A 25,251-nucleotide genomic window follows, 5' to 3' on the forward strand; every position below is an offset into this window, starting at 1 on the left:
GGTCACATATCTTTTAAATCCTACTGTCACCTTTCACTTTCCCTGACTTTCAAACTGACAAATCATTTTTGTGGTTTTAGCATAACGCCACACATGCATTGATTGCTCAATCTCACAGTAGGGAGATTTATCAAAACACCTTTTAATTAAACACTGATGTAACAAGAATTTCTTGTTGCATATTTCCCCAAAGACACCCACACAATCTGTTGACTAAAACTATGGAATTACCTTTATCTATTTTTCACATTTGATTCCCTGTGTGACGGAAGCACTGACATCACTGCTTGTGTCACATGTACATATTTAGGTTTTTTTTTCTTTCTCATTGGCAGCGTTGCTAGCTAAACATCCTCGGATTCTGTTCTGCTCTATCCTATTATTCCCTTTGCTCTCTGACTGTTTCCCCTCTGTTGTCTCTTGCTGTTTTTGTGACTGCCTGTCAAGCAAAGTGAATCAACCCTCATTCCCCTCCCAGCCCTGTCTATCCAAAGAGCCTCATCAGAGAAACTCAGACTCGGCCTGCTGTCTGCTCGCCTGGCCACTGTCACCTCCTAATAGCCTTCAGCTAGAGAGAAGTAGGAGGAATAGAGAGAAAGAGAGAGAGTGCAGGATAGAAAGGGAGAGGGGGAGAGCGAGGAGGGGGCGGGTGAAAGGAGAGCTGTGATCCAGACAGCGAATCACATGAGCACAGATCTGTTTACAAACTGAGCAGGAGAGAAGTCATCGGCACCATTACGTGGAGACAGAGCTGCTGGAAAAGACGACAGGAAACGCACTGGAATCTCATCACTTTGTCTGGAAAATGCATTTTTTTCTTTGTGTCTCAGCAGAGCAGATGGTGTGAGAAAGACACAGCTTTGAATGGGCTGCTTTCACCACGGCTGTTCTGCCACTGCTCTTCCTCCTCCTTTGTTACCGGGGAAAACGGTTAACTCTAACGTGAGGGTGAGAATCTTGAGCAAGAAGACTATAGAGGAAAGTGGCTGACGACAATAGAGGAAGGGGTGAGCCTTGTAGACAATGTGCATTTTCTCTCTCACTGTTTTGTTATCGTGACTCTACAGAGAGGTGCAAAATGAAAAACGCAAATGACAGCAACTTCACGTCAAGCGTGATCCGTTGTTGACATGAAACCACACTGCCAATCTTTCGTATTCTCTGCTGCAGTTTGGATCACGATGCTGGAAAAACAGAGCGCTTGGTTTTTAACCTCGCCTGTGGCTGCACAAAGCATTTGAGATATCAAGAAGTAGGTGTTGATATCTGCCCGTGTTTACACAGGTCTCGACAATGACTGACTTGGCTTTGTGAATGTTTCAACACAAAGAAAACAAAATCACTCTGCCTTCTTCCATTTCCCAGTGAGGCGCTGGTGGGTGATGGTAATGTGTTAACCAGAGGCGTTGAAGATTCAAACTCGTGCTCTTATGGTAGGAGTTTTGGGAGTGTAAACTTGTATTATTGAGTGAGGGGATCGTCCCCCTCCTTTGGCCTGGTTTCAACACTTCCTCTTTGGACACAACTTGCAGGATCATCTAGTATAGTGGAGCAATCTTGCACCTATCCAATGGTGTAACGGTGAGTATGATTCATAACCCCCTCCTCCTCTTCTTCCTCTCTTCATTTCTAGTTGCTACATAATCCGAACGGCTCCCTAACCATGTGTTATTCACAGAGCCCTCAACCCTCCCACTGGCTTCCTATCAATGTTTAACCGAAATCCTCCTTATATTACTAGCACCTGAAAACCCAAGCCTTTTTACCTTTCTCCCTATTGGCACTCGCTTTCTGCCTTGACCTGAAGTTGAAAACACACACTTTGTGTCTGTGTCTATTGTGTGGTTGTATGGCAGGATTCAACCCCCGAGGTTGGTTGTTATTGTTTTCACCCCAAATGGTGCTTCCTGCCTGGGTTGGTGAGGCCTTCCCATCTCCTGCCTCCCCCTCAAACCCTCATGGATGGACCAGATGGTGGCTTTATGGCAGAAAGGGTGCACCACTCGTGTCTGTCTTTATGCACAGACAATTGGCCAGGCTTCAATCTCGCTGCCAAATGCTCCCTCTCGCTCTCTTATAATTTGCTGAAAAAAGAATGGTCAGATAATAGGATATTGAATTCTTTACTTGCATCTAAAGGGAGTGAAACGCTGTAACACAGTGTTTAAATAGTCCTGAATAGTCTTTAAATCATTGTTAAACTGTTTAAGTACTTGTCACTCCATTAGGAACTGCTGGCCCTAAAACAGCATTGATTTTGCTTTGTTTTTTAAACATTTAAAAGTTGTAGTCTAACTAGAGTTAAAGTATAGGTTTTAAGTAAGGCTGCACAATATTGAAAATATCTGAGATGGAGATATTTTGTTTTGCTGCGATATTTATTGTGATATGAATATAATTTCAATTTTAATAGCTCTATTTGGGAGGATTTCAATCATTTATATTGACTGAGACAATGAACTCATTTTCTATGCAGTGCATCTGCATAAAATACAATAAATTACAAGCAAAAATAAATAAACAAACAGAGCATTATGGTTTTCCAAGAGACTACCATATTCAAGTACAGAAAATAAACAATCAAATGTAAATTACATGGTCATTGCTGTATAAATGACTTAAAATAACAATATCTTTATCTTTGAATCTTTAATAAATAATCCAACCTATTGCAGATAGACACATTGCGATATTGATGCTCAAGCGTAGGGCTGGGCGATATGGCAAAAATGCAATCTAGATAATTATTTTCCATATTGAATGATAACGGTATACATTTTGATATCAGTTGGTAATGCTTCCATATTTAAGAGTTCCCATCAATGACTGAAGCCACAAAAATTTAATTTTCGGTGGCCAAAAATTCGATACATCTCCAATATCAGCACACTTTTAAATTCCCATTGTTGCACATGTTACTGGCTTGTAGATCATTGTACACTAAAAACGTCCAGATCTTATCATTGTTATTGACATACATTTTATTGTGATTCCATATTGTTTATCGGCCCAGCCCTACTCAAACGATATATAGTTCAGCCCTAGTTTCAATACTGAAATCTTTATTACTAATTGCATCAAACTGCATGAGCTTTTACATACATTTTATATAATTATTAAAGACAAGACTTCGCATTTTGCAGATACACACACTGGGATATCGATGCTCACACTTACAGTAGGGCTGGGCGATATGGCAAAAATGCAATCACAATAATTATTTTCCATATTAAATGAAAACGATATATATTTCAATTTATGTTTTTAATGCTTCCTGATTTAAAAGAGTTCCCGACAATGACTGAAGCCACAAAAACTTGAGGGTCCATTAAATGGCATGACATGTTTTTGGCCTATAAATTTTCAGTGGCCGAAAATTCAATACATTTCCAATATCAACACACTTTTAGATTTCCATTGTTGCACATGTTATTGGCTCTTAGATCATTACTAAAAAAAAGTCCAGATCTTATCATTGTTATTGACAAATTTTACCACGATTCGATATAATATTGCTTATCTGCTCAGCCCTACTCAAACGATATATAGTTCAGCCCTAGTTTCAATACTGAAATCTTTACTACTAATTGCATCAAACTGCATGAGCTTTTACATACATTTTATATAATTATTAAAGACAAGACTTCACATTTTGCTGTCACTTCAAATTAAATTTGCAAATGTGATACATACATGGGAAGCATATTAGCATATGTCTACTTTTGTTTCTTAAAATGACAGAGAGTAAGGAATATATGTAAAAAAAAATAAATGATTCTACACTGTAAAAAATATATGATCAATTAGTCATAACAGCATATACTTTTAGTTCATTGTAACTTTAAGTTAATTATCTTCTCACTTTTTACAAGGTATGCAAGCTGTTTTAAGTCAGTTTAACATAATAAGAGTTCAATGGACTCATAAGGTTAATTTGATTCAGCTTAAAAATTTAAGGCAAGCAGGATTTTTTTACAGTGTATATATCCATTCATTCATTTTCTTTTCAGCTTAGTCCCTTTATTAATCCAGGGACACCACAGCAGAATGAACTGCCAACTTATCCAGCATATGTTTTACGCAGCGGATGCCCTTCCAGCTGCAACCCATCACTTGAAAAACCGTGTATATATAAACAGTGTATATATAAATATTTAATTCAAAGCTTAAAAAATGTATTAAGGTTTAAAAATCACAATTTATTAGTAGGCTGCACAGCGATTGTTTATAAATACAAGTTAAAAAGCACACTTATACACAGGAGCAAAACAATTAAATGTTTTATACTGTATTTTTTATTGTTTTGATGACTGAAAATTTATTTCCAGGGTTATTACAAAAATATATTGATAAATGAAACATTTAACATAAAAAATTTTTTTTTTCTAACTAAAATACTAAAATAACCTTTAAAAATCTATTAATTTATATAGAAATCACAAATTAATTACAATGTTAAATAAAAAATAATACTTTATTTATGAAGACAATTGTTACTCAACAATACTAATAATAAGCCATTGAATTGCACAATAAAGTGCACATGTTTGTTTTCAGTGTTTGGTCAGAAAATATTACCCATCATACTGTACGACAGACATTAACACTTTGCAAGAAAGCCCAGGGCAGTATTCATTCTGTCATTTCATAGGGAGCTAAATCAATTTAGGTTCAAAGATGACTGTTAAAGCCATTGCAACATCATGTTGAGTTTGTGTTGCTATTAACACATTGCCTCAGGATATAAGTTAAGCCCCTGTTGTCTGAATAATATTCACTGTTCTGGAAAAACTCCCACATGCGATGAAGTAGCTTAAGCCGAAAGTCAACTTGGTACCCACAAGGACTTTTAGAGGATTTCTAGAACACTTGGATATGTTTTTTACTGTACATTTCTTTTTAAAGTGAGCATAAGTGTGTGTTATATTTAAAGAGCATGTATTAAACTGAGCAGCTGTATTGCCTTGGTGTGATTTTTACAAACTACAAGGAATTTTTTTACATGAACCCTGTTAAATTGGATCCTACCCTCATCATTTTCATGACGGAAAGATCTCAAGTACAATCTATACTGTAAATACTGAACTTTCAAACAAAAACCTGTTGTGGTTAGCTGTCAAAGACAATCGAGACATGATCCAACACCAGTGTGACATCTCTTGTTTTTCGCTTTTAAAAGATGTATTACAGTGAAAAGTTCATGCTGCTCGGCGAGGTCCAACAATGAGAGCAGTGTTACATGGAGTTGAGAAACACGAGGACAGTCCGCAGGCTCACAGTATGCAATATGCATGCAGGGGCCACTGAGAAGCGTACACATGAGAATCACAGTGATGTGTGTTGTCTTTCAAGGGTCTGACAGAGAGAGAAATATGCCACCTACTCACATAACTGATTCATGACGTATAAGTGACAAAGTCAGTGGTTGTGCTTTTAGTACATTTGAATCGTGCATTCTTTTTTATGATAATAAAAGATGATGTAAAAGCGGATGCTATTCCAAAATGAATGCCATGACTCTCATTATAAACTTTAGGGGGTATGTTTGACAAATGCATGGTGTCGTTTGTTCTCTTGCAGCATGCTTTTGTGACACAGACTATAGACACACTCTGCAAAATGACCGCAGACATCACCGGTCGTCTTCCACTCAACGTCTATCTCATCATTCTTGGGATCGGCCTCTTCATCTTCATGTTGAGCATGATCTTCTGTTGCTACCTGTTCAGGTAACTATCTGTCTGTCTGTCTGTTTGTCTTTCTATCTGTCTGTCTGTCTGGCTGGCTAGCTGAGTCTGTCTGTCGTTCTGTTTGTCTGTCTGTCTGGCTGTCTATCTACATGACTGTCTTTCTGTCTGTCTGTCTGTCTGTCTGTCTGTCTGTCTGTCTGTCTGTCTGTCTTTCTATCTATCTATCTATCTATCTATCTATCTATCTATCTATCTATCTATCTATCTATCTATCTATCTATCTATCTATCTATCTATCTATCTATCTATCTATCTATCTATCTATCTACCTGTGTGTCTGTCTGTCTGTCACTCTCTGTCTGTCTGTGTGTGTGTCTGTCTGTTTATAGGTAAACAAATATGCCAAGATAGAAAAAATACATATGGTTTAATAATACGGTAATAAAACCGTAATAGAAAATGGCTGAGATTTCAACGGTAAATCAATCAATCAATCAGTCAGTCTATCTGTATGTCTGTCTATATGTTTGTCTGTCTGTTATAGGTAAACAAAATGCCAAGATATTAAAAATTCAAATGGTTTAATAATACAACAATAAAAACAGTAATGGCTGAGATTTCAATGGTTAAAAAAACTGTAAAATTGCTACAGAAAATATCCGTAACCTGGTATATTCTATATACTGTATTAGTGTTTTTATCTGCTTGCAGATAAGTTGTTTGTAATGAAATGTGGTTCATTATATGGCTTTCTCATTATCATTGTTTCAGATTTACTTGTGCAACAGTGCTTTAAAATATTTGGTATACAACACTAAATTAATAAAATACAGTAGTCCACCGTAAAACAATTTAGCTGTAAATTTTTGGCAAAGTCTGCTATATTATATAATATTATAATATTATATATATTATAGTCATAATATTCTATAATATTCAAAGTCTGCTGTTTTTACTATCAATTTTACAGTGTGCAAGTAGTCAGATAAAAAAACTGCAGTGCAGAAAACTGAAGTACTGACAAAATAGAAAGAGAAGCATTGCTATGTGTAACGGAACAATGTCATGTTTTTGTTTCACAGACTCAGACGACAGGGAACACAAGAACAATATGGATATAATGAGGTAATTTATTACCTTGTCAATGTCAATACTTTTTAATTTGATGTTACAAAAGTTTCAAACTTATTTTTTATTTAAAATTGATGTCATTTAGCATAACACTGGTGTAAAATTAAAACAACATATCTATTTTTATCAGTTTTTACATTTTTATTTTTTTTATTAAATGCCTCTTTCTCTTACAGGTTGTTCTAAAAGGCCCAGGGAAAAAGTTGAGTCTTCTCGGAGTAAGTAACCAAAGACAAATCTAAAATACAATAAAACTTAAGTTTTGTCATTCTAATCTGGTATAATCTTTTTTTTATGAAACACTAAACAAAATAGAAAGTCCAGGCAGTCTTTTACTTCATCAGCATTACCCTTCATTTTATAAAAAGCAATTTGACCATTCTGTAACATGAGGATTCTTTTCCCTCTCCAGCCTTCATTATATTTTCAGTCAACCACCAAAGTTGGAGTAACAGTACTTTGAGCTGTTGCTGATATGTAAACGGATATAAATGAGAACAAAGCCCTCCGGCTGTCTCTCTTTTTTTCATTCTTTCTCTTTCACTCTGTAGCAGACCTGTGCGGTTTGCCTGGAGGAATTTCGAAGCCGAGATGAACTAGGAGTTTGCCCGTGTTCTCATGCCTTTCACAAGAAGTAAGGCTTTTTACTGTCTTCTTCTCATAGTATCCAATCTTTCTAATTATTATTTTGTAATTCTGTAAATATGATGCCATTTTTTTGACATTGACACTGATTGACACAAAAGAAGACTTTTCTTTAAAATCACATTGCAGATTCCTGAGACACAAAATATTGCCAGAGGCACTAAAACAAAAATGAAAATCACTGAGGAAAAACAAATGAAGCTGTCAAGGCATTGCGACTTAAATATGAGTATTATCCTCGCGTCAGACTGTTTGTTTCAGCCTGTCATTTTGTGACGTGGCCATAATGCATAACAGCGCTGGAGTCTATAGATAACTAAAGCATAATAGAGCCTTCTATCTCTTCACTTTTCACCTTGTCTTTTGCACAGGTGTCTGGTGAAGTGGCTGGAAATCCGCAGCGTCTGTCCCATGTGCAACAAACCCATCTGCAGGCTCCAGCCAGACCCGCCGCAGGGGGCCGAGGGGCCCCAGAACCCCCTGGAGGTGTGACAGAAGAGGGACATCTTCTGAGATAGACAGGCTCTCACACACCTAAAATACAGTGTTAAAACACTACACTACTGAAGCAGGCGGTGGAAGAAGAGTCCCAAATACATTTCTCCTGCTGATGGGGGGAGGGAGGGGAGGTGGGATTTTTGCGGTGAAGCTGAACTCATGAACTCGTGCTGTGTTCTTGGTCATAATGTAGCTTTCAGCAAAATAGATCGATGCCTTGTGGACTCAGATGAAGAAATTCAGATCAGGCACAAAAAGGGGGTTCTGAGTTGACCAATCTGGGCAGTATAGTCTCCATCTGAGATGCACTGTGGTCAGAATCCAAAGTAAGGAACAGCTCAGATACCCAGGTCTGGAGCTTGAGGTTCTGTGTGGTCATCTGTGTTTACTCTTGCCAATTTTTTGCCGTTTGACACTCATTGTTTAAGAGTCCCGAAAGTGTTCTGGGTGGTAAAGGGAACTCATAGTCATGAGTACCTACATACTCCAGAAGAATCAAATTAAAATGAGATTTGGCCTAATTTAAGCTATTTAAGGTGGATGTTTTGTATTATATGGCTCTCAATAAAATGTATAGTTTCTGTGATGGAACTTCTTTGTTTTGTTTATTTTATTTTAAATAATGTCTTCATTTTAGATCACGGTGGATTAATCTCATCGACACGTGTTTCCAGTAAACTAAAAAATGACTCATTTAAAGATAGTCATCATATTCCATCACTGTTTTAGTCAGGGCATCTTAAACATAATATTCATTCATTTATTCATTCATTCATTTTCCTTCAGCTTAGTCCTTTTATTCATCAGTGGTTGCCACAGGAAAATGAACCACTAACGTGTTCAGCATATGTTTTACACAACAGATGCCCTTCCAGCTGCGACCCAATACTGGGAAACATCCATAAACATCAGACCCGTAGCCAGCTTAGTGAAAAGGGGGGGTTCTATTTTTCTCAAAAAGTGGACCTTTTTTTTGAGGTTATAGGCCTCATTTAGGCTACTATTTAATTATGAGATGAACTGCATTTTCATGACATTTTAAGCACTATTTTAGCTAAAATAGGTTGTTGGATGGTCATCATAACCAAAAAAAAAAGTACATTCAAAAATTCTTGGTTAACAACAATAGTAAACTAGTTTTCAAATTAATTTTAATGTCAGTTGCTTTTGGTCCTTTACTTCAGAATTGAGAATTGCTCAATTTTTTTGTTCCAAGATTTAGAATAAAAGTTACTTGTAAAATATTTTCTCTATTTAAAAACAAAACAGCAGCGAAAGGTTACTTCATCAGATTGTATGTTTTCTCACACAGCTGGATGTTGGAAGTATAAAAAATACTGTAATTGTGTGCACTGGTCAAAACTGATTAGCTGAAGTCACACCGAAGCGACACCCATCAGAGGATTCTGGTCTTAAAACCTCCACACAGAAATGCCAACTGACCCAGCCAGGACTCGAACCAGCAAAATTCTTGCTGTAAAGCGACAGTGCTGAGCCACTGTGTCACCCACATATTTAGATATTTTATATACATAGTACAAAAGTTCATTTATTCACTCATTTTCTTTTCGGCTAAGTTAAACCCTTTATTAATCCGGGGTCGTCACAGCGGAATGAACTGCCAACTTATCCAGGATATGTTTTACGCAGCAGATGCCCTTCTAGCTGCAACCCATCTAGCATCCATACACACTCATTCACACTCATATGCTACGGACAATTTAGCCTAAAACTCAACTGTACCGCATGTCTTTGGACTGTGGGGGAAACCGGAGCACCCGGAGGAAACCCACACGAACGCGGGGAGAACATGCAAACTCCACACAGTAATGCCCACTAACCCAGCCAAGGCTTGAACCAGCAAACTTCTTGCTGTGAGGCGACAGCACTACCTTCTGCACCACCAGGTCTCCTGTATAAATGTTTTAAGATTTAAATGAATTTTAATCTAAAAAATGTTTTAGGAAGCAAACTTCAAATTGAATAAACAGCTGCTGTAAAGACAAAAATAGCGTTACAAAAGTTTAATATTTTAAAAAAATAAAGTGCAGCTGTTTTGAACTTTCTATTCCTCAAAGAATCTTGAATTTTTTTTATTACGTTCTCCACAAAAAAATATTATGCAGCACATCCTTTTTTTAAATTTTATAATAGCATGAAATGTTTTGAATGGCCAAATTATTACAAAAAGTCAGTTTTGCCATCACAAAAATACATTACATATTAAATACTCAGCATAATTGAGTACCCCCCCCCCCCCCCCCCCCCCCATTTTTTTTTATCCATTTCTCAGTGAATATAGGCAATTTATTTTGGTGCATTTAAACAAAACAGATTTATTAAACAGATATATTTATTAAAATAAAATTTTAGTCATCAAACATATTTAGAAATAGAAATACAATACAATTAAATTCAAGCAAAATATTGCAAAAAAATTACAACCTACAAAATTTCAACTAAATTTTTCTATTTTTTGCTTCTCTAGATTTTTCCTATTTTTTAAACTGGTATTTATTGTTTTTCTATAACATATACATTTGGGTGTAGTAGTTTTTGAACCGTTATCGTTACTATTTTGTTAGATAAGCTAGTTTTGGCTTTAGTGCTGACTAATCTAATGTATATGCACACATATAATATTGTACAGCTTCCGATTTAAAAATATTAATTTAAAAGATAGATTTGAGAGGGGTGTACTTATACATGCTGAGCACTGTATGTTATTAGGTAAAAAAATAGATATTTGTGAGACTAATAATATTTTTCAAAATGACTCATTTTTTTCCATTTTTTTCCATTAAAAGCAGACTTATTTCAAAACATAAAAAATCTCTCTGACTCCAAACTTTACACAAACAGCCAATCCAACACAAACAACAGCGATTTTACCCAACCTTTAAAAATGACCTAAGTTATTTTAAGATAATGATCAAAGTGCATGACAAACTTATTGTTTTCATGCATAATTGCCAAAATGAGTCATCATCACTTCAAACTTTACTTAACTAATATGTTTTGTAATTGAATTCAAAACAAAAACACAGCATGATGCCAGCCTATCATCTTCATTGTCTTCATTCAACTGTCTTACAGTATTGCTGAAGATCGAAGAAGCTCCAGAGCTGAAATCCAGGTTATAGCATATCAATTCTGACATGAATTGTAACCTTACTGACCATTCAGAGAAAAGTAGGCTCTAAATAGGGCAGGGTTTAGAAAGAACACATCCACAAACAAATACACAGCAAATTCATCATCAGTGTTAAATTCTTCGGAGTTAAAGCATTTCAGAGTAAAGTGTTGACATTAAAGAACTACATTTTGATAAATTAACACAATCAAAGTTCAAAGCTGATTTGATCCAGTGCAAAATCAAGGAGTTACAGCTAACCAACACTTGTTGGTGTTATTTCCAACGTTCAGGAATTAATTTGACCAAAAATCTAAATGGAACATAAAAGTCATACCATTTTCAAGATCTTTTAAAGTCTTTAAAAGTGTTAATTTGTAAAAAGTGTACATTTTCTAGTGTTCTAGTAATTTTTTGTTGATAAAAATGATTAACGACATAATTTTGATTGTATATTTTTTCTATCATTATTTCTATTATTGTGTACGTTATTTTAACTATCAATCATGAGTATTGTAATTTTTGCTAGGTAGACTACAGTTAAAAGAATTCTGAGGTAAATTAAATTTTCATTCTTTAAACAACAGTCAGGGATCAGAGTTATTTTTAACTCAATACAGTGTAAATATAACTCATGTATAGTGTTGTACAAGTAACTCTCTTAAGAGTGTTAGTTAAACTCTGATATTGGGACAATATGTTCACTCTAGGGTTGGGCATCTAAGCTATAATGCCAATCCTATACGCATCTCGATACAAAGAATACGATCCGATATATTAGCGATACATTTGTGACATATTGCGATGCAACACGATACGATTCACACCCATATCACGATACAATGCGATAATTCAGCACTAACTTATTAGATCAAGTTTATGAGATGATGTAAGAAAGGATGCTGTGCCATTGAATGAGTTTGATTATTTATTAACCAAGCAAAACCAATACTTTTTTACAAACTAGCTTTTCTCTCAGAGCCAGAGTGTCAGTTTACAGTAGAGGGCCATTTTAGAACATATAGCACATATTATTTAAGTATTTTCAAAATAAACAAAATGTATAAGTGCAATAAATATTAAAAATACATATATTTGCACTCTTTCAACATAAAGGTTTACCATTGCACAACAAGAATTGGGATTTAACTTTTCAACTATGAAAATTTTTTTTTACAAAGATATATTGTGCCACTGAATATTCAAAACTTAAGGTCGTGTACTAGCAGTGTTATGCTGCTTTGAAACATCACTTGCACTGTAAACAACAGGCTAATAAAAATATGAATAAATACAAATTAACAGGAGGAGGTGTTTAAAACCTTCGTTCTCCGTGACACTAGGCTGAATATCTTTGCAGATGAACAATGCAATAGCATTCGTTATTGGCGTAGAGCGCACAAAACTGTTGCGCATGGAAACAACTTTCAATGCTTTTCTCACCACTTTTGGAGCTGGTAGCTACAGTTGAAGCAAAGCAGGACGCCAGGGATGCAGGAACACTGGAAGATGCTTCCACAACAACACCAAGGCGCCGCTTCAAGTGAGATATCAGATTAGTCGTACTGCCCGTGTATTTTACAGATGCGTGGCACATTTTGCAAATTGCATCTGTCCTGTCAAGTCGTCCATCCTTTTTGCAAAATCCATAATTGTTGCCATACTTTAGATTTAAAACTCAGTGGGGAATAAAATTTTGTTTTGCTTCTCGGGCTTTCTGAGGGCGCACCACTAGCTTCATCCGCACACCTGATACACTGAGTTGTGTATACATCCGCAAGTCCGTTGCTAAGGCATACTTTATGTAGGTCGATTAAATTATGCGCCAAAAACAGGTTGACAACACTTGTTAATAAATAAAAAATACATTCTATATTAAAAATATAAGTTGTATCTTGGAAAAACCGATGCATCTCGCAAAAACCGATGCATCTCGATTTGCTTCCAAAATTTCATTCATCCTCTGCTGCTCTACCGATGCACTCGCATCGTGCACTGGCATGACCGTGTATCGATACAAATCGGTTAATCTTCCCATCCCTAGTTCACTCATTCCGATTTTGACTCTGTTAGAGTTGAAATAACACTGCTATTTTTGCAGTGTATATTTTGTTAAAAAAGTAATGCTGCTTATTGTTTGAGATAGCCAAAACTAAATTAGGAAGCCATAAAACACAATAAAGGTATGATTGTATCCTTAGAACAAACTCAATGACCCAGTGTGATGTTACAATAAGGATCTCGTGACTTATGTGGAAAGTGAATTATCTTGTTTGAATAGCTCTGCTTCCGCTGTTTGTCATGCTTAAACGTGAATGTTTCTATTTCAGGAGTCTACAAAACACATTGATGCAAGTCCTGTTATTCTAAAAGCTTATAGTTGAGCTCATATAATCTTGCTGGCCGAGTGTGAACTTGCTGAAGGCAGCTGAGAAACACAGGGAAATTTTCCCTGAGTGTTGGACAGGCATATTATTGTTCTGAATAAAAGTGAAGAGTAACATTTGTGATCTGTACAGACTTGTTGTCATATGGTGATCTGCTGCAATGTGTTACTTTAGGACGTCTGACACTTTGTCAGGCTAAAATATCGCCTCTGAAAGAAGCTAAGTGACTATATACACAAGACAAGAGTCAAGACATTAGCATTTTATATGCATAATCATTGGCTTTGCTTCATGGACTGTCACCACAAATTAGCGTGCACTTCCAATGCCATGATGTTCAGTAGCTATAACCACATGTTATGCAGTGACTCACACAGAAACACTGAGGCTTCACTTTCTGGAGCTCAAATGAGCACTTTGCTCTGACTGAGTGTGGAAATTCAAAATAGAAACCTTTCATCTCTGTATAGATACTTATGAGGGAATTTTTATCTCATCAAAGAGGAAATGGAGGAGGGAGGATGCTTAACTAAATGATTCAATTACACAAGCAATCTTGTTTGTGTTGAGAAATGAATGAACTTAAATCAAATGATGACAAATTACTTGTACAGCTATACCTTTATCTTCACCTAATCACAGCCATACCTTCATCTTCTTGGCTGAGTTTAAGTTTGTTGTCGTCTGATTGCTTGATGTTTCAATAAAGCAGGGAAAATACAGTCAAATCGTGAAATGGGCAAGTCGAGTGCCACCTGCAGGCCAAAATCGTGTCTTAGCTATATTTGTACTTCACTCTAAATTTAATTTCCTGGTATTTGTTTATAAATTTTCCCTAATTTACTTTCCATCCAGTCATCCAAGAGATGATTTCGGTCATCCAAGAGCTAATTTTTCTTAAGTTGAAGATTTAAGATTTTAGCTGAAATTGTGGCCTTCAGTGACTATATGAATGCAACTGTGGCAAGTTGTTTTGATTTCATTTGAAAATGTAATTCTTGATATCAAGAATCAGAATTTTCGATATCTTGATAATTTATGATAGTTCGGGACACACATCCTGAATGGTCTGAAGGTGAGTACAGGCTATATCTTATCTGCTAAAACAATAGGCATATAACATCATCAACTGAAAATGTAGGCTAGCCTACTTTTGTTAAATAGAGCTGAATAAAAGAAATAAAATACAGAGACAGTTTATTTTTGGAAGAAACTATTTCTTAAAAATAATAAAATATCTTTGAAAAAAAATGTTCTCCACAAAACAATGAGGATAAAACAGACAATTTACCCTATATATTTTAGATTTTTTTATAGCCTAAAGGCTACTTCTGTAAATGTGTTTAAATATATTTTTATTTAGGTTTTATATCAATTTTAGCATATCAAATAACCTATTATGGTTTATGTACAATACAGTTTTTTTCTTTTTATTTAGTAGTAGGCCTAATGTCTTCTGTTTTATTAGAGAATTAAGTTTACTTTGCTTATCAAACAAGTGGATCTAACTTATGGAGAACAAAAGCTGCAAAAACAATAAATAAATAAATAAATATGCAAACAAATAAATAAATGAGTTAATAAATCAATATATTCCTGCATAAATAAAACAACAAATAAAAATATACTAGTACACCCAAATTTATATGGTACATAAAAATATTAAATCTGAACTTCAAAAATAGAAAATATCAAGCGAAGCAAAGCAATAGAAAAATTTTGTTAAAATTTTGTAAGTTGCATTTTTTTGTATTTTTTTTGCAATATCTTGCTTGAAATTAATTGTATTATCTTTGAATTTCCAAATATTTTTGGTGGCTAAAATATTATTTTAATAAATATATCTGTATAATAAATTTGTTTAGTTTAAATGCACCACAATATATAGCCTATATTCACTGAGAATATACATATATATATATATGGTTTTGCAGGTTTTATCTTCCAAACTTATTGCATTTGCATCGTAAACCTTAGTTAAAAACATTTTCAAGTTTTTTTTTTTTAAAGTGTAAAGTATTTATTTACTGTACTCTCAAAATCATTCTGCAAATACCTGCAGATTTTGTACAAAATTCTGTGCAGAAAGCAAAAAAATGTCTGCAGATTTTGTCTGGCCTGTTAGCCTATATGTTATGACAGGCTATGGCATGACATGACTTTACTATTCCACAAAGTTATTCTGCAGTAAAACTCATCAAATAAAAACAAATAAAACAGTATAACCGTTTTAAGCAGATCCGATCACATCTTAATGTTATGTTTTATGTAACTGGTAGCTTTGGTAGTTGTTTTACATGTACAGTAGATGGCGACATTCATTACAAAGTAAACAAACACATAGACTGCAGCATAAGACGAATAAGACTATCCATCTATCGCCTGACCGCATTTCAGCCAGGTAAGATCTAATTTTTATCTGAACACTTTTTAAATCGATATAAAATTCATCTTAGGTGTATCTTAACATGTGGCACAATGATTGGGAATAATAAATATGACAATTAATTCACCTTGAACCAAGTGAGATATCACATGAAAGCTCTTTCAGTTGTGCTGTTGTAATTTTTATAAAACACATAGTCTTACTGGACGCTATTAAATACGAAACATGCACGAATATGTATCTCCAAACAGGAACATGGGAGGCCACGATGCTGGGAGCCAACACCAGTTTACAGGGATTGCCAAATATTTTAACTCATACACCATTACAGGAAGAAGGAATGTGAGTATTTGTTGATGCATTGAAGTTTATTAATATACAGCTACACGTGTTGATCCATAACGTTATTCCTGATATAGTTTCACTCTTCACAAGAAATGTTGCAAGCAATGCCATGTTGTCAGTAGGACATTGCTAATTGTTATAATGGCCTGAAAACAAACTAAACTGATATTTGTTTCTGCTTGGATATTATAGGTAATATATGGTTTGATACATCACAGGGTTAAACACTAAGGACTTTTTCTACTTGCCCGATCAGGCCTGTGTTTGAGATTTTTACTTGCCCTGCCAAATTTTTACTGACCCCACCGAAAAAAAGTTAATAGTTATTTCTTAGTCACATATTTTAAATAATGTATCAAAAATAATATATGTGAATCTAGAATTTAAATATTTTAAAAATGTATATATATAATAAATGTATATATATATAAATGTATAATGAGCAAAATTCTAAGTTTTATGCAAATAAAAAAAGTATTATGGAAAATGTATTATATTGCAGTTCTAAATTATTTAAGAAAACGTGGCTGACTTGCCAAAATGATGGTAAACTGTGCAACTCTGCTTCCAAGATGTTAGAAACAGACGTTTTTCTTTTAGCCTCATAATTTAATGCTGTTGCGATGTTACCGTCTCTTCGCTGTACTGGTTGTTACCAGGTTACGGAAAAATATAACATGCTCACAACATCCAATCAGATTAAATGAACTGAAAAGCAATATGGGTTTTAAGACATCACAGAGAAGGTAACATTTAAAGGCTTAAAAGCACAAACTGTTTCTCGCTTCTAAGACTAAGTAAGTAAGTTTTTGCACACAATTAACAAATAGTTGCAGGCAAATTAAACTTTAGTGACAAGGCAGTACTGGCCCGATCAGGCCAGTAATGATTTTGTCTACTGTCCAAAGCATCTCTCACGCTGGCCCTGGGTCATCAAGCAGTTCTTATTGTTGAGCCCTGCATTATAATTATATACAATTTTTTTTTTATTATTTAATTTTTTTTAATTAAAATGTTATGTAATGTTATGTTAATAAATGTTTAAATAAGAATATTAAAAAATAATTTGATTTAATACAAATACAGGGAAGCACGTTTTAAAAAGTAAATAAATTTTGTTAAATTTTATATAAGGAAAATATGTTTATTTCTGTATTTTTCTATACACTGAACACAACTAAGAATTTCTAAATAAATATAGACAAATGCTATTAGGCATGGGATGATAACCAGTTTAAAGGTCAAGGTTTAAAAACCCCCAGAATTATCTGTTATACCGTTCCAACGATATATGTAATTTTTTTATTAACACTTTTAATAAAAAAGGACCCTCATCATCAAACTGTTCTTAAAATAAACTATATTGTGCTCAAAGGTGAAAACAGTTCTTGTTTTTTACCCAGACATTTAAAAAAAGAATTTATTTTAGAGCAGTAATCACAATACCGTCCGTGATACCGTGATTTTTTTTTATCAAAGGTAATCATACAGTCACAATCTTTTACCGGCCCATGCTATTTATACGGCAGTGTAAAATAAAGTGTAAATTGTAACGCGTTATAAAGAATTGCTTCTTTTAAACAATGCCACAAAAATTATGAACATTTTTTTTTTGTAAAAATTTTAAACCAAAAATAACTAAAAATTTCTCCAAATATAAAACAATTGAGCAGGGCACATTGTAACACATAACGAAAACTGCTTCCATTGTTTTTTTTTATACTTGAAAATCCTTTTCATCTTTGTCCCACATAAGTCATAACATTAACAATAATAATTGAATATAGATTTCTTGTCTAATTGACTGCCCTTAATAAGACATTGCTTCATTGACCAGTTAAGATTAAACATAACAACCAGAAGGGAACAAAAAGGCTCAAATAGGCATGAAATTACAAGCACCTTGCTTGACCTAATTACAGTGACGAGCCTCATCTCACCAGATGCCCCAATCTGACGGTGGGGGTTCAAGTCTCCTCATCTATGGAGGTCACTGTTTACACAATATGCCTCACTTTTCTGAATGACCTCATTGGTCAATATGCCAGTTCTGTGAGAATCGATCAAAAATAGCTTTAAAGATTAAAGATTTTAAGTTTTCTTCTCACTTTTTTAGGTAGATTATGTGTTGAAATGAACACAACAGTTTATACCCATATCTCAGAGATCATATCGATGATGAACTTTAATGAATGATAAGTTATTATATTATATATTAAATCATATTATATTATAATATATTATATTCTATATTCGTTTTGATAGATGTAGTGTTTAAATGAACAGTTTATACTCATCTCAAGGATCATAAAGAAGTGTCATATCATAGAACTGTAAATGACAATGTTATATTATTTTGATGGACCTTTAGATATATTCTTTGGTTATTATACTGTATATTTTTGGTAGATTATGTTTACATCATAGAGCTTTAAATGACTAGTTCTATTCTAGTCTATTTGATTTTTTTTTTTTTAAATGACCACAACAGTTTATACTCAAATATCAGTGATCATAATGTTATATCAACATATAAAATCTATATTATGTTATATTATATTATATTATATTATATTATATTATATTATATTATATTATATTTTATTTTATATTAGACAGCACCCATTCTCAGTTTTACATCTATTATTTGACTGTCAGCTTGACTTAAGTAGGAGTTTGATCATTAGTCGTCACTTTCCTCGAGTTCAGAGGATTACGCATTCGATTTTTAAGACCATTTTCTCCTTCGGAATGAACGGCGCTTTATGCTTTAAATGAAAACCAGATTTACTAAATCCTGGATTAAGCTGTTAAACTGATAATAGACCTTCTCACTTTCCCCTCGTCAAGACCGAGTAAATCTTTAATCTGCTCAACACTGTCTCAAAAATTACAGGAGTAGCTTGTAACATATGGCCTTTTGCATAGGAGTCCAGACAAGCCTATCATGTGAACGAGTGAAAAAACAAGGCCGTTTAACATGTCTGGACCAAGCCCTTTAAACGGGACAAGCAGCAGCTGGTCAGGGATGCCAATCTGCAATCAATGAAAACAAACTAAACCAGTGGATTGGGTTTATATGCCCAATTGAACAGCAGAATTACTCATCTAATGCAGATGAGCGTATATGGCTTGATGGCCACAGTCAGCCGGGACATGAATTATGCAGAAGAGATATAGCGATTTGTCACTTGTACACAAATCAGATGTAATAATGTATGTATTTAGTGCAGTATTTTATATAGAACGCTACTTTACGATTTCAAGTACCTGTAGGAAAATATGTTATAGATAATTACTATACTATAGAGGTGATAATTCATAATGCATAACTTTAAAAACATTTTGTTTCATAGTATAGCAATTATATATACAGTATATAAGATAGACTGCATATATATATATATATATATATATATATATATATATTATATCTGTGTGTTATTATATTATAACCTTAGTATAACAATAATAGTATTTTGGAAAGGTTTATGAATGAGTTTTTTTGCCAACAGGCTTTTTTTTGGAGGGGGTGAAACTGTGACTGTCTGAATCTGCTTTGTTTGATTCACATTGAACAGATTGAGATCGACAGCTTGTCGAAGACTTCTGTCTGTCTCAATTCCTCTGAGACACTCAAATCAATTATTTAGTGCTGCCCCACAAATGTGTTTTATATGGTTTTGTTATTGGTTTACTATATATTATTGAATATATAGAATGTAATATGTAATATAGAGAAATGTGCTGATGATACAGTAGATGAATACTGACACTATATTAAAATATTCTATATAAAAGTATAAAATTTGAACACTGACGCTATATTAAAAGATTGCAAATGACCGTATAAATGTTTAAAATGTAGAAACTTCACATGTTATTTTTTCTAAACAAGCATGCTGGTTATTACTTTATAATTATGTAACAATATAACTGTACTAATACAGTTCAGTAATTAACAAGTAATTCAAAAATATTTTTATTTTAAATGTTTATATTTTATCATTATTCTTCAAGCCACTAGGTTATATTAGTTTGTCAGCAAAAATGAACAAATTAGCACCAACGCTTATAATTTAAAATATTAAATCTTGAAAATATTTTAAAGAATGTTACATTTAATGAAAATTATTTTAAAAAGCATAAGAAAAATTACACACTCAAATTGCATTTAATATGCTTTCCGTGTAAATTACTTATGTAAATTTAATTTGATGCACACTAAAATGTCTCGTCTATGACCTATATACATAATGTATTATCATATTGTAACTCAAATATTACATGTAATATTAATATTACCTTAAATATTTATATATTACAATTTAACATTATGAATAACAAAGACAACTGGAGTATGTTTGACCAAAACAAAACAACAATCTTTCTATTTGTAAAAGTTAATTTTAAAAAAACTGTTGCGATGTGTAAAATATCCATTTACTTTATTCAGTAAAACTAATGTGGATTATAATAGTATAGCATAAATATATAACAATATATCAATTTAATATTAACATCAATATAAAATTGATGAATCTATCTATGAAAAAATATGAAAAATTCATTATTTACTCACTTATTACTAATTGCACACCCGTATACTATTCTTTTTTCATTGAACACAAAGAAAGATATGTTGAAGTATGCTGAAAACCGGTAACCATTGACTTCAACAGTATTTATTTTTCCAATGGCAGCCAGTGGTTACAGGTTTGCAGCTTTCAACCAAATATTTTCTTTTGTGATCAGCAGAAGAAAGAAACTCATAAAAGTTTGGAACCACTTAAATAAAATAGTGCATAAATAGTCTGTAAATGTTCATTTTTGTATGAACTATCCCTTCAAATTATCGTTTATATTAAAAGATTCCAGTAATAAATGTAAATAATGAGACCTACAACCCTGTAAAACAAATTGCAAAATCAAACTGACTCCATACAGGCAATTACTCCTGCAAACAATGTTCTCATTTAAGAAATCCAAAGATGTCACGGTTGCTTAAAGATGCATGCACTTTTTAATTAGGTAATGGTCCTTGCCACCCGGCGCTGGTTGTGGCCAGATGGTAAGTTATCTCTGGTTTGTAACGCCTGTTTTCAGTGATAGAGCAGCCAAAGTTAATTGGAATGTCATTAAAGTTTGAGTTACTGGGGGTTGGGGCTGGACTGCACTAGTCCTGCTGTTGGAGATGTGCGTTTCATTAATAATAATGGATGTTTGGATGGAGTAATAAGGGTGGGGCTCCACCTGCTGCCACCTGTTAATACTCTATATAAGCATCGCTCATCCTTATGGCAGAACAGAAGCGATTAAGAACCATCCGGAATTACATCCCAAGAACATCGGTGACATTTTTGGAGACTTTTTTGAAGAGCCATGAAGCCCCGCAGGCCGAGCTGTGCAGACTCCGGGTCTGATTCTGATTCCAGAGACCCGGAGAAGTTTGAGAGTGCTATGCGGCGCAGGATGGCGGCCAATGCAAGAGAACGAAAGAGAATGCAAGGCCTGAACACGGCATTCGACCGGCTTCGGAAAGTGGTTCCACAGTGGGGTCAAGACAAGAAGCTGTCCAAATACGAGACCCTACAGATGGCTCTGAGCTACATCATGGCCCTCAATCGGATCCTGAGCGACGCTGGTAGACACGTGGATCCTCAGAAAGACTGGCTTAATTTACAGTTCGACGGCCTACAGACTGAGGGATATTTTATGCACTACGATTCACCTGTGGAAAGTGACTGCATGCTTTCTTCTTTCTCCTACCACTACGAAAGCCTCTGAAGTGACTGACTGATGGAGCATTTACTGTATCTTTCTTTATGTGGATACAGGAGGGTGTAAATATGTTTGTATTACTATGTAATATTTTATGTTCATGCTTTAATGGAGTCTGAATCATTCTAGTGGTATACAGGGTGAGGAAAAAGTACGTTTTTGTGCAATTGTAGAAAATCTTCCATTGGGCGGGTTGTGAATGAGGACTTAAAAGCGCATTTGTTTATGAATCAGATGTTCATATTTTATTTGGATTGCTTTGTATCAAATCTTTGTGATTGGTGTGTGCTCAGCTCAAAGTCGAGAGCTGAATATCATACACTGTGATGTTATTCTGCCATTGAATTTTCTTGCTGTGTTTTGTTGATAAACTCAATAAGAGGGGAAGAGAGTGTGATAATGTTTATAATAATACAATTAAAAAATTGTATTTTTTATGTATAATGTTTTGTACCGTAGCCAGAGTAGTTTGAGCTGTAGTTTATTTTTTGATTGAACTGGATTTAAAATGTTATATTTTGTTTATGGTGCAATTAATATGTGTTAGAATAAACACTGACTAAACCACTCATTTGTTTACTTTAAACATTTGATTTATTCAATTGTTTTAGATCATATTAATTTTAATACAAAAATTATATATTATACTACAAATATTTTTTAATTTAATTGTTTTGATTTTTAAAAGGTTTTAAAGATTTAAATTATTTAAATTAAAGTGAATAATCTTCATTTATTAATTTAAAATCATCGTTTAGCCCCAGCCTTTGAGCGGCAAACATTACTGCACTGTCCCATACATAAACCAAAACATTAATGTTACAATTAAACATTTATTTGTTTCATACATATTCTGTACTATCATCTACAAAAAAAATCTTATCTGTACACTGTAAAATATCCTGGATGCCCTAAATTTTTAAGCTGAATCAAATTAACCTTACGAGTCTATTGAACTTATATTATGTTAAACTGACTTAAAACAGCTCGCGTAACTTCTAAAATTAAGTAAGAACAAGATTAACTTAGTTTAATAAGTTACAATGACCTAAAAACAAATGCTGCCAGGACATATTGATCATATAATTTTTTAAAGTGTAGAAACACAGAAGATAAACATATTTATTATTTTAGTCACGTAACATTTTTCTCCATTTTGAACTAGGTTAGATATATGAAATAAAATTTTACTACAGCATTACTTTTTTGAATAAAAAAGATCTATACACATTGCAAACACTAGGTCTGGTGTGCTCACTAGACAGATAAAGTCATTTCACCGAAGCCCTCTGTATCCCAAGATAAGACGACACCAAACAAATGTCTCTAATGTCAGTGCAATGATGCTATAAATACTGTTTAAATGCCTGAATGACGTCGCAGGTACATTGAGTGACCGCTGTGCTGTTTACACAGAAACACTTTTAGAAGAGAGAAAATAACATACTAAATATAATATTCAAATTTTAATGTTTTGCTTAATTTATTTGACCACCTTTCAAATATCTCATATAAACTAAAACAACAAATCACAAATAGTCAGGACAACAACATTTTTATGCTGCTTTAACTTATTTTAAAAGGTTAATCAGGTTTCAACTAATTAAAAAACTAACAGAATATTTTAGTCAGTTTGATTTATTTAAGACTAGAAAAGTTCATTTGATTCAACTAAAAAAGTGAAGTCGGCAAGAATTTTTTTACAGTGTACTCTATAGTAAACCAACAATATCAGTAGTGAAAAGAAAACATATTTTCAGAGCGAGTGGCACAAACTTGACTACGGCTGTCCTCATAACCACTCTTAATTTAGAGAGGAGATTAAACTCTTTGCTGTCTACTGACTGTGTATAACGTGTCTTTTCAGTGTTAATGAGGCATGAATGGCCAGTGCTCGGCCGAAAGCGTGTACGTGAAGCTAGATAAACCCGTCTTAATCCGTTTAGCTTCGCCTGTCATTATGACCAATCATCATGTTATGATCAGTATGCATCAATCTCCGCTAAAGACACTTGTTTGTATCTTGTCTACAATGCTTTTTAAAAATGTTTCTGAATTAGACAGCTTAAGGTCATGGTTCAATTCTTATATTAAAATCCCTTATTATCATAATATCACATTAAAGGCATATTTATCCAAAAATGAAAGTTTTATAGTAATTTACTCACCCACCCCATGCAAGATGTAGGTCCAAGTGCCCCTTTCTTCAGTGTAACAACAAATAAGATTTTAAGCTGAAACTGTGGTCCTTATTTCTAAAATGCAGAAGTCAACAGCCACCAGCACAATGAGTGTCAAAACATCATAACACAATAAAGAAATTATTCATTCATTCATACAGTCATTTATTTTATTTTCGGCTTACTCCCTTTAATAACCAGGGGTCACCACAGCGGAATGAACCGCCAAAAAGAAATCAAACAAAACATTACAATTCAAAAATAAATTAATACCTGTGTCTCCTGGTGATACATGGATCATCCGAAGCGAAATATTCCATCTGTGCAATAAATAAATGCATAAAAAAGTACAAAGTCAAGACCAAAATGATTTATCCCCCTTCGGCCAATTCTGACTTAACGTTTTTGTTCAGATGTAAATAAAAGCTGAGAAATATTTTTCCCCACAATGATGCCTCTTCTGTTTCATATGGGTTGATCTCTGACAACGTATTATTTTGTTTTGGAAGAAAAAATAAGTTCCAACTCTTGAAGTATAGCTGGCAGAGTTAACGGGTACATTACATCTGGAAAAAATTCGGTATACCCTAACAGACAATGTTTTGTTATTTGAAAAAATTTGGTCCCCTTTTATTTCCTTTCTACAAACTTGTGATTAAAATGTTTATTATGCCTTTAGTACCTACCCAGCAGGCACACAACATCATAAGACGTTAATATTAGGTTCGATTTAGGTCATGACGTCAGGTGACCAAAATTCAATGTCTAGCCAGCGTCTAGGGACAACGTTATCTTTTGACGTTCAATACCAATGTCAAATTATGTTGATATTTGTTAATTTTAGGTTGTGTTGGAAAGTGACCAAAATCCAACATCTGATAGATGTCATAGTGCTAACGTTTACACAACGTCAAGGTGCAACATGATTAAAAGTTGATATTTGGTTGATTTTAGGTTGGACATTGGCGTCAGCCTGATGTTGGGTTCTGACGTCAACTTGATTTTCATTTCCAAACAAAATTCAATGTCCCCACAATGTTGGGGTACAACGTCAATATGACGTCATGTTGACCTC

General features: G+C 34.0%; 3 protein-coding genes across 6 annotated transcripts in view; all 3 read left to right on the top strand.

Annotated features, from left to right (window-relative positions):
- The first annotated feature begins 728 nt into the window (after positions 1-728).
- si:dkey-51a16.9 lies at positions 729-8,555 on the top strand. Of its 2 annotated transcripts, XM_073920910.1 has the most exons (8): positions 729-1,252; positions 1,366-1,433; positions 1,533-1,581; positions 5,581-5,729; positions 6,773-6,815; positions 6,998-7,039; positions 7,373-7,455; positions 7,838-8,555. In XM_073920910.1, the coding sequence occupies exons 4-8, from the start codon at positions 5,620-5,622 to the stop codon at positions 7,956-7,958; spliced, it is 399 nt and encodes a 132-aa protein (XP_073777011.1). In that variant the 5' UTR covers positions 729-1,252; positions 1,366-1,433; positions 1,533-1,581; positions 5,581-5,619; the 3' UTR covers positions 7,959-8,555. The 2 variants fall into 2 exon arrangements, with proteins under 2 accessions (XP_073777011.1, XP_001344370.3); XM_001344334.9 differs by having other exon boundaries at positions 1,366-1,581.
- Positions 8,556-15,847: 7,292 nt separating this feature from the next.
- The window catches only part of pkd2l1 (polycystic kidney disease 2-like 1), a 28,062-nt gene continuing 18,658 nt past the window's right edge, over positions 15,848-25,251 (top strand). For all 3 annotated transcript variants that reach the window (XM_073920909.1, XM_690312.10, XM_073920908.1), the window contains exons 1-2: positions 15,848-15,885; positions 16,122-16,212. Coding sequence is in view for 1 of the 3 variants with exons in the window: in XM_690312.10 (XP_695404.4) it covers positions 16,126-16,212 (87 nt within the window). In the remaining 2 variants the exon portion in view is untranslated. The remainder of the gene's footprint in view (positions 15,886-16,121; positions 16,213-25,251) is intronic.
- On the top strand, positions 21,541-22,566 carry atoh7 (atonal bHLH transcription factor 7). The gene is given in 1 exon segment (NM_131632.1): positions 21,541-22,566. A coding segment is annotated over 1 exon segment (405 nt). The 5' UTR covers positions 21,541-21,597; the 3' UTR covers positions 22,003-22,566.

Source organism: Danio rerio, chromosome 13 (assembly GCF_049306965.1).
Source record: "Danio rerio strain Tuebingen ecotype United States chromosome 13, GRCz12tu, whole genome shotgun sequence".
In the NCBI taxonomy this organism is placed as follows: domain Eukaryota; kingdom Metazoa; phylum Chordata; class Actinopteri; order Cypriniformes; family Danionidae; genus Danio; species Danio rerio.

What these genes read in the sequence shown, in the direction of transcription:
- si:dkey-51a16.9 (XM_001344334.9), top strand. Translation starts at nt 5,620, where the DNA reads ATGACCGCAGACATCACCGGTCGTCTTCCACTCAACGTCTATCTCATC. An exon ending in TTCTGTTGCTACCTGTTCAG is followed by an intron (nt 5,730 to 6,772) that starts GTAACTATCTGT and finishes TTTGTTTCACAG; the next exon opens with ACTCAGACGACAGGGAACAC. An exon ending in TCTCATGCCTTTCACAAGAA is followed by an intron (nt 7,456 to 7,837) that starts GTAAGGCTTTTT and finishes TCTTTTGCACAG; the next exon opens with GTGTCTGGTGAAGTGGCTGG.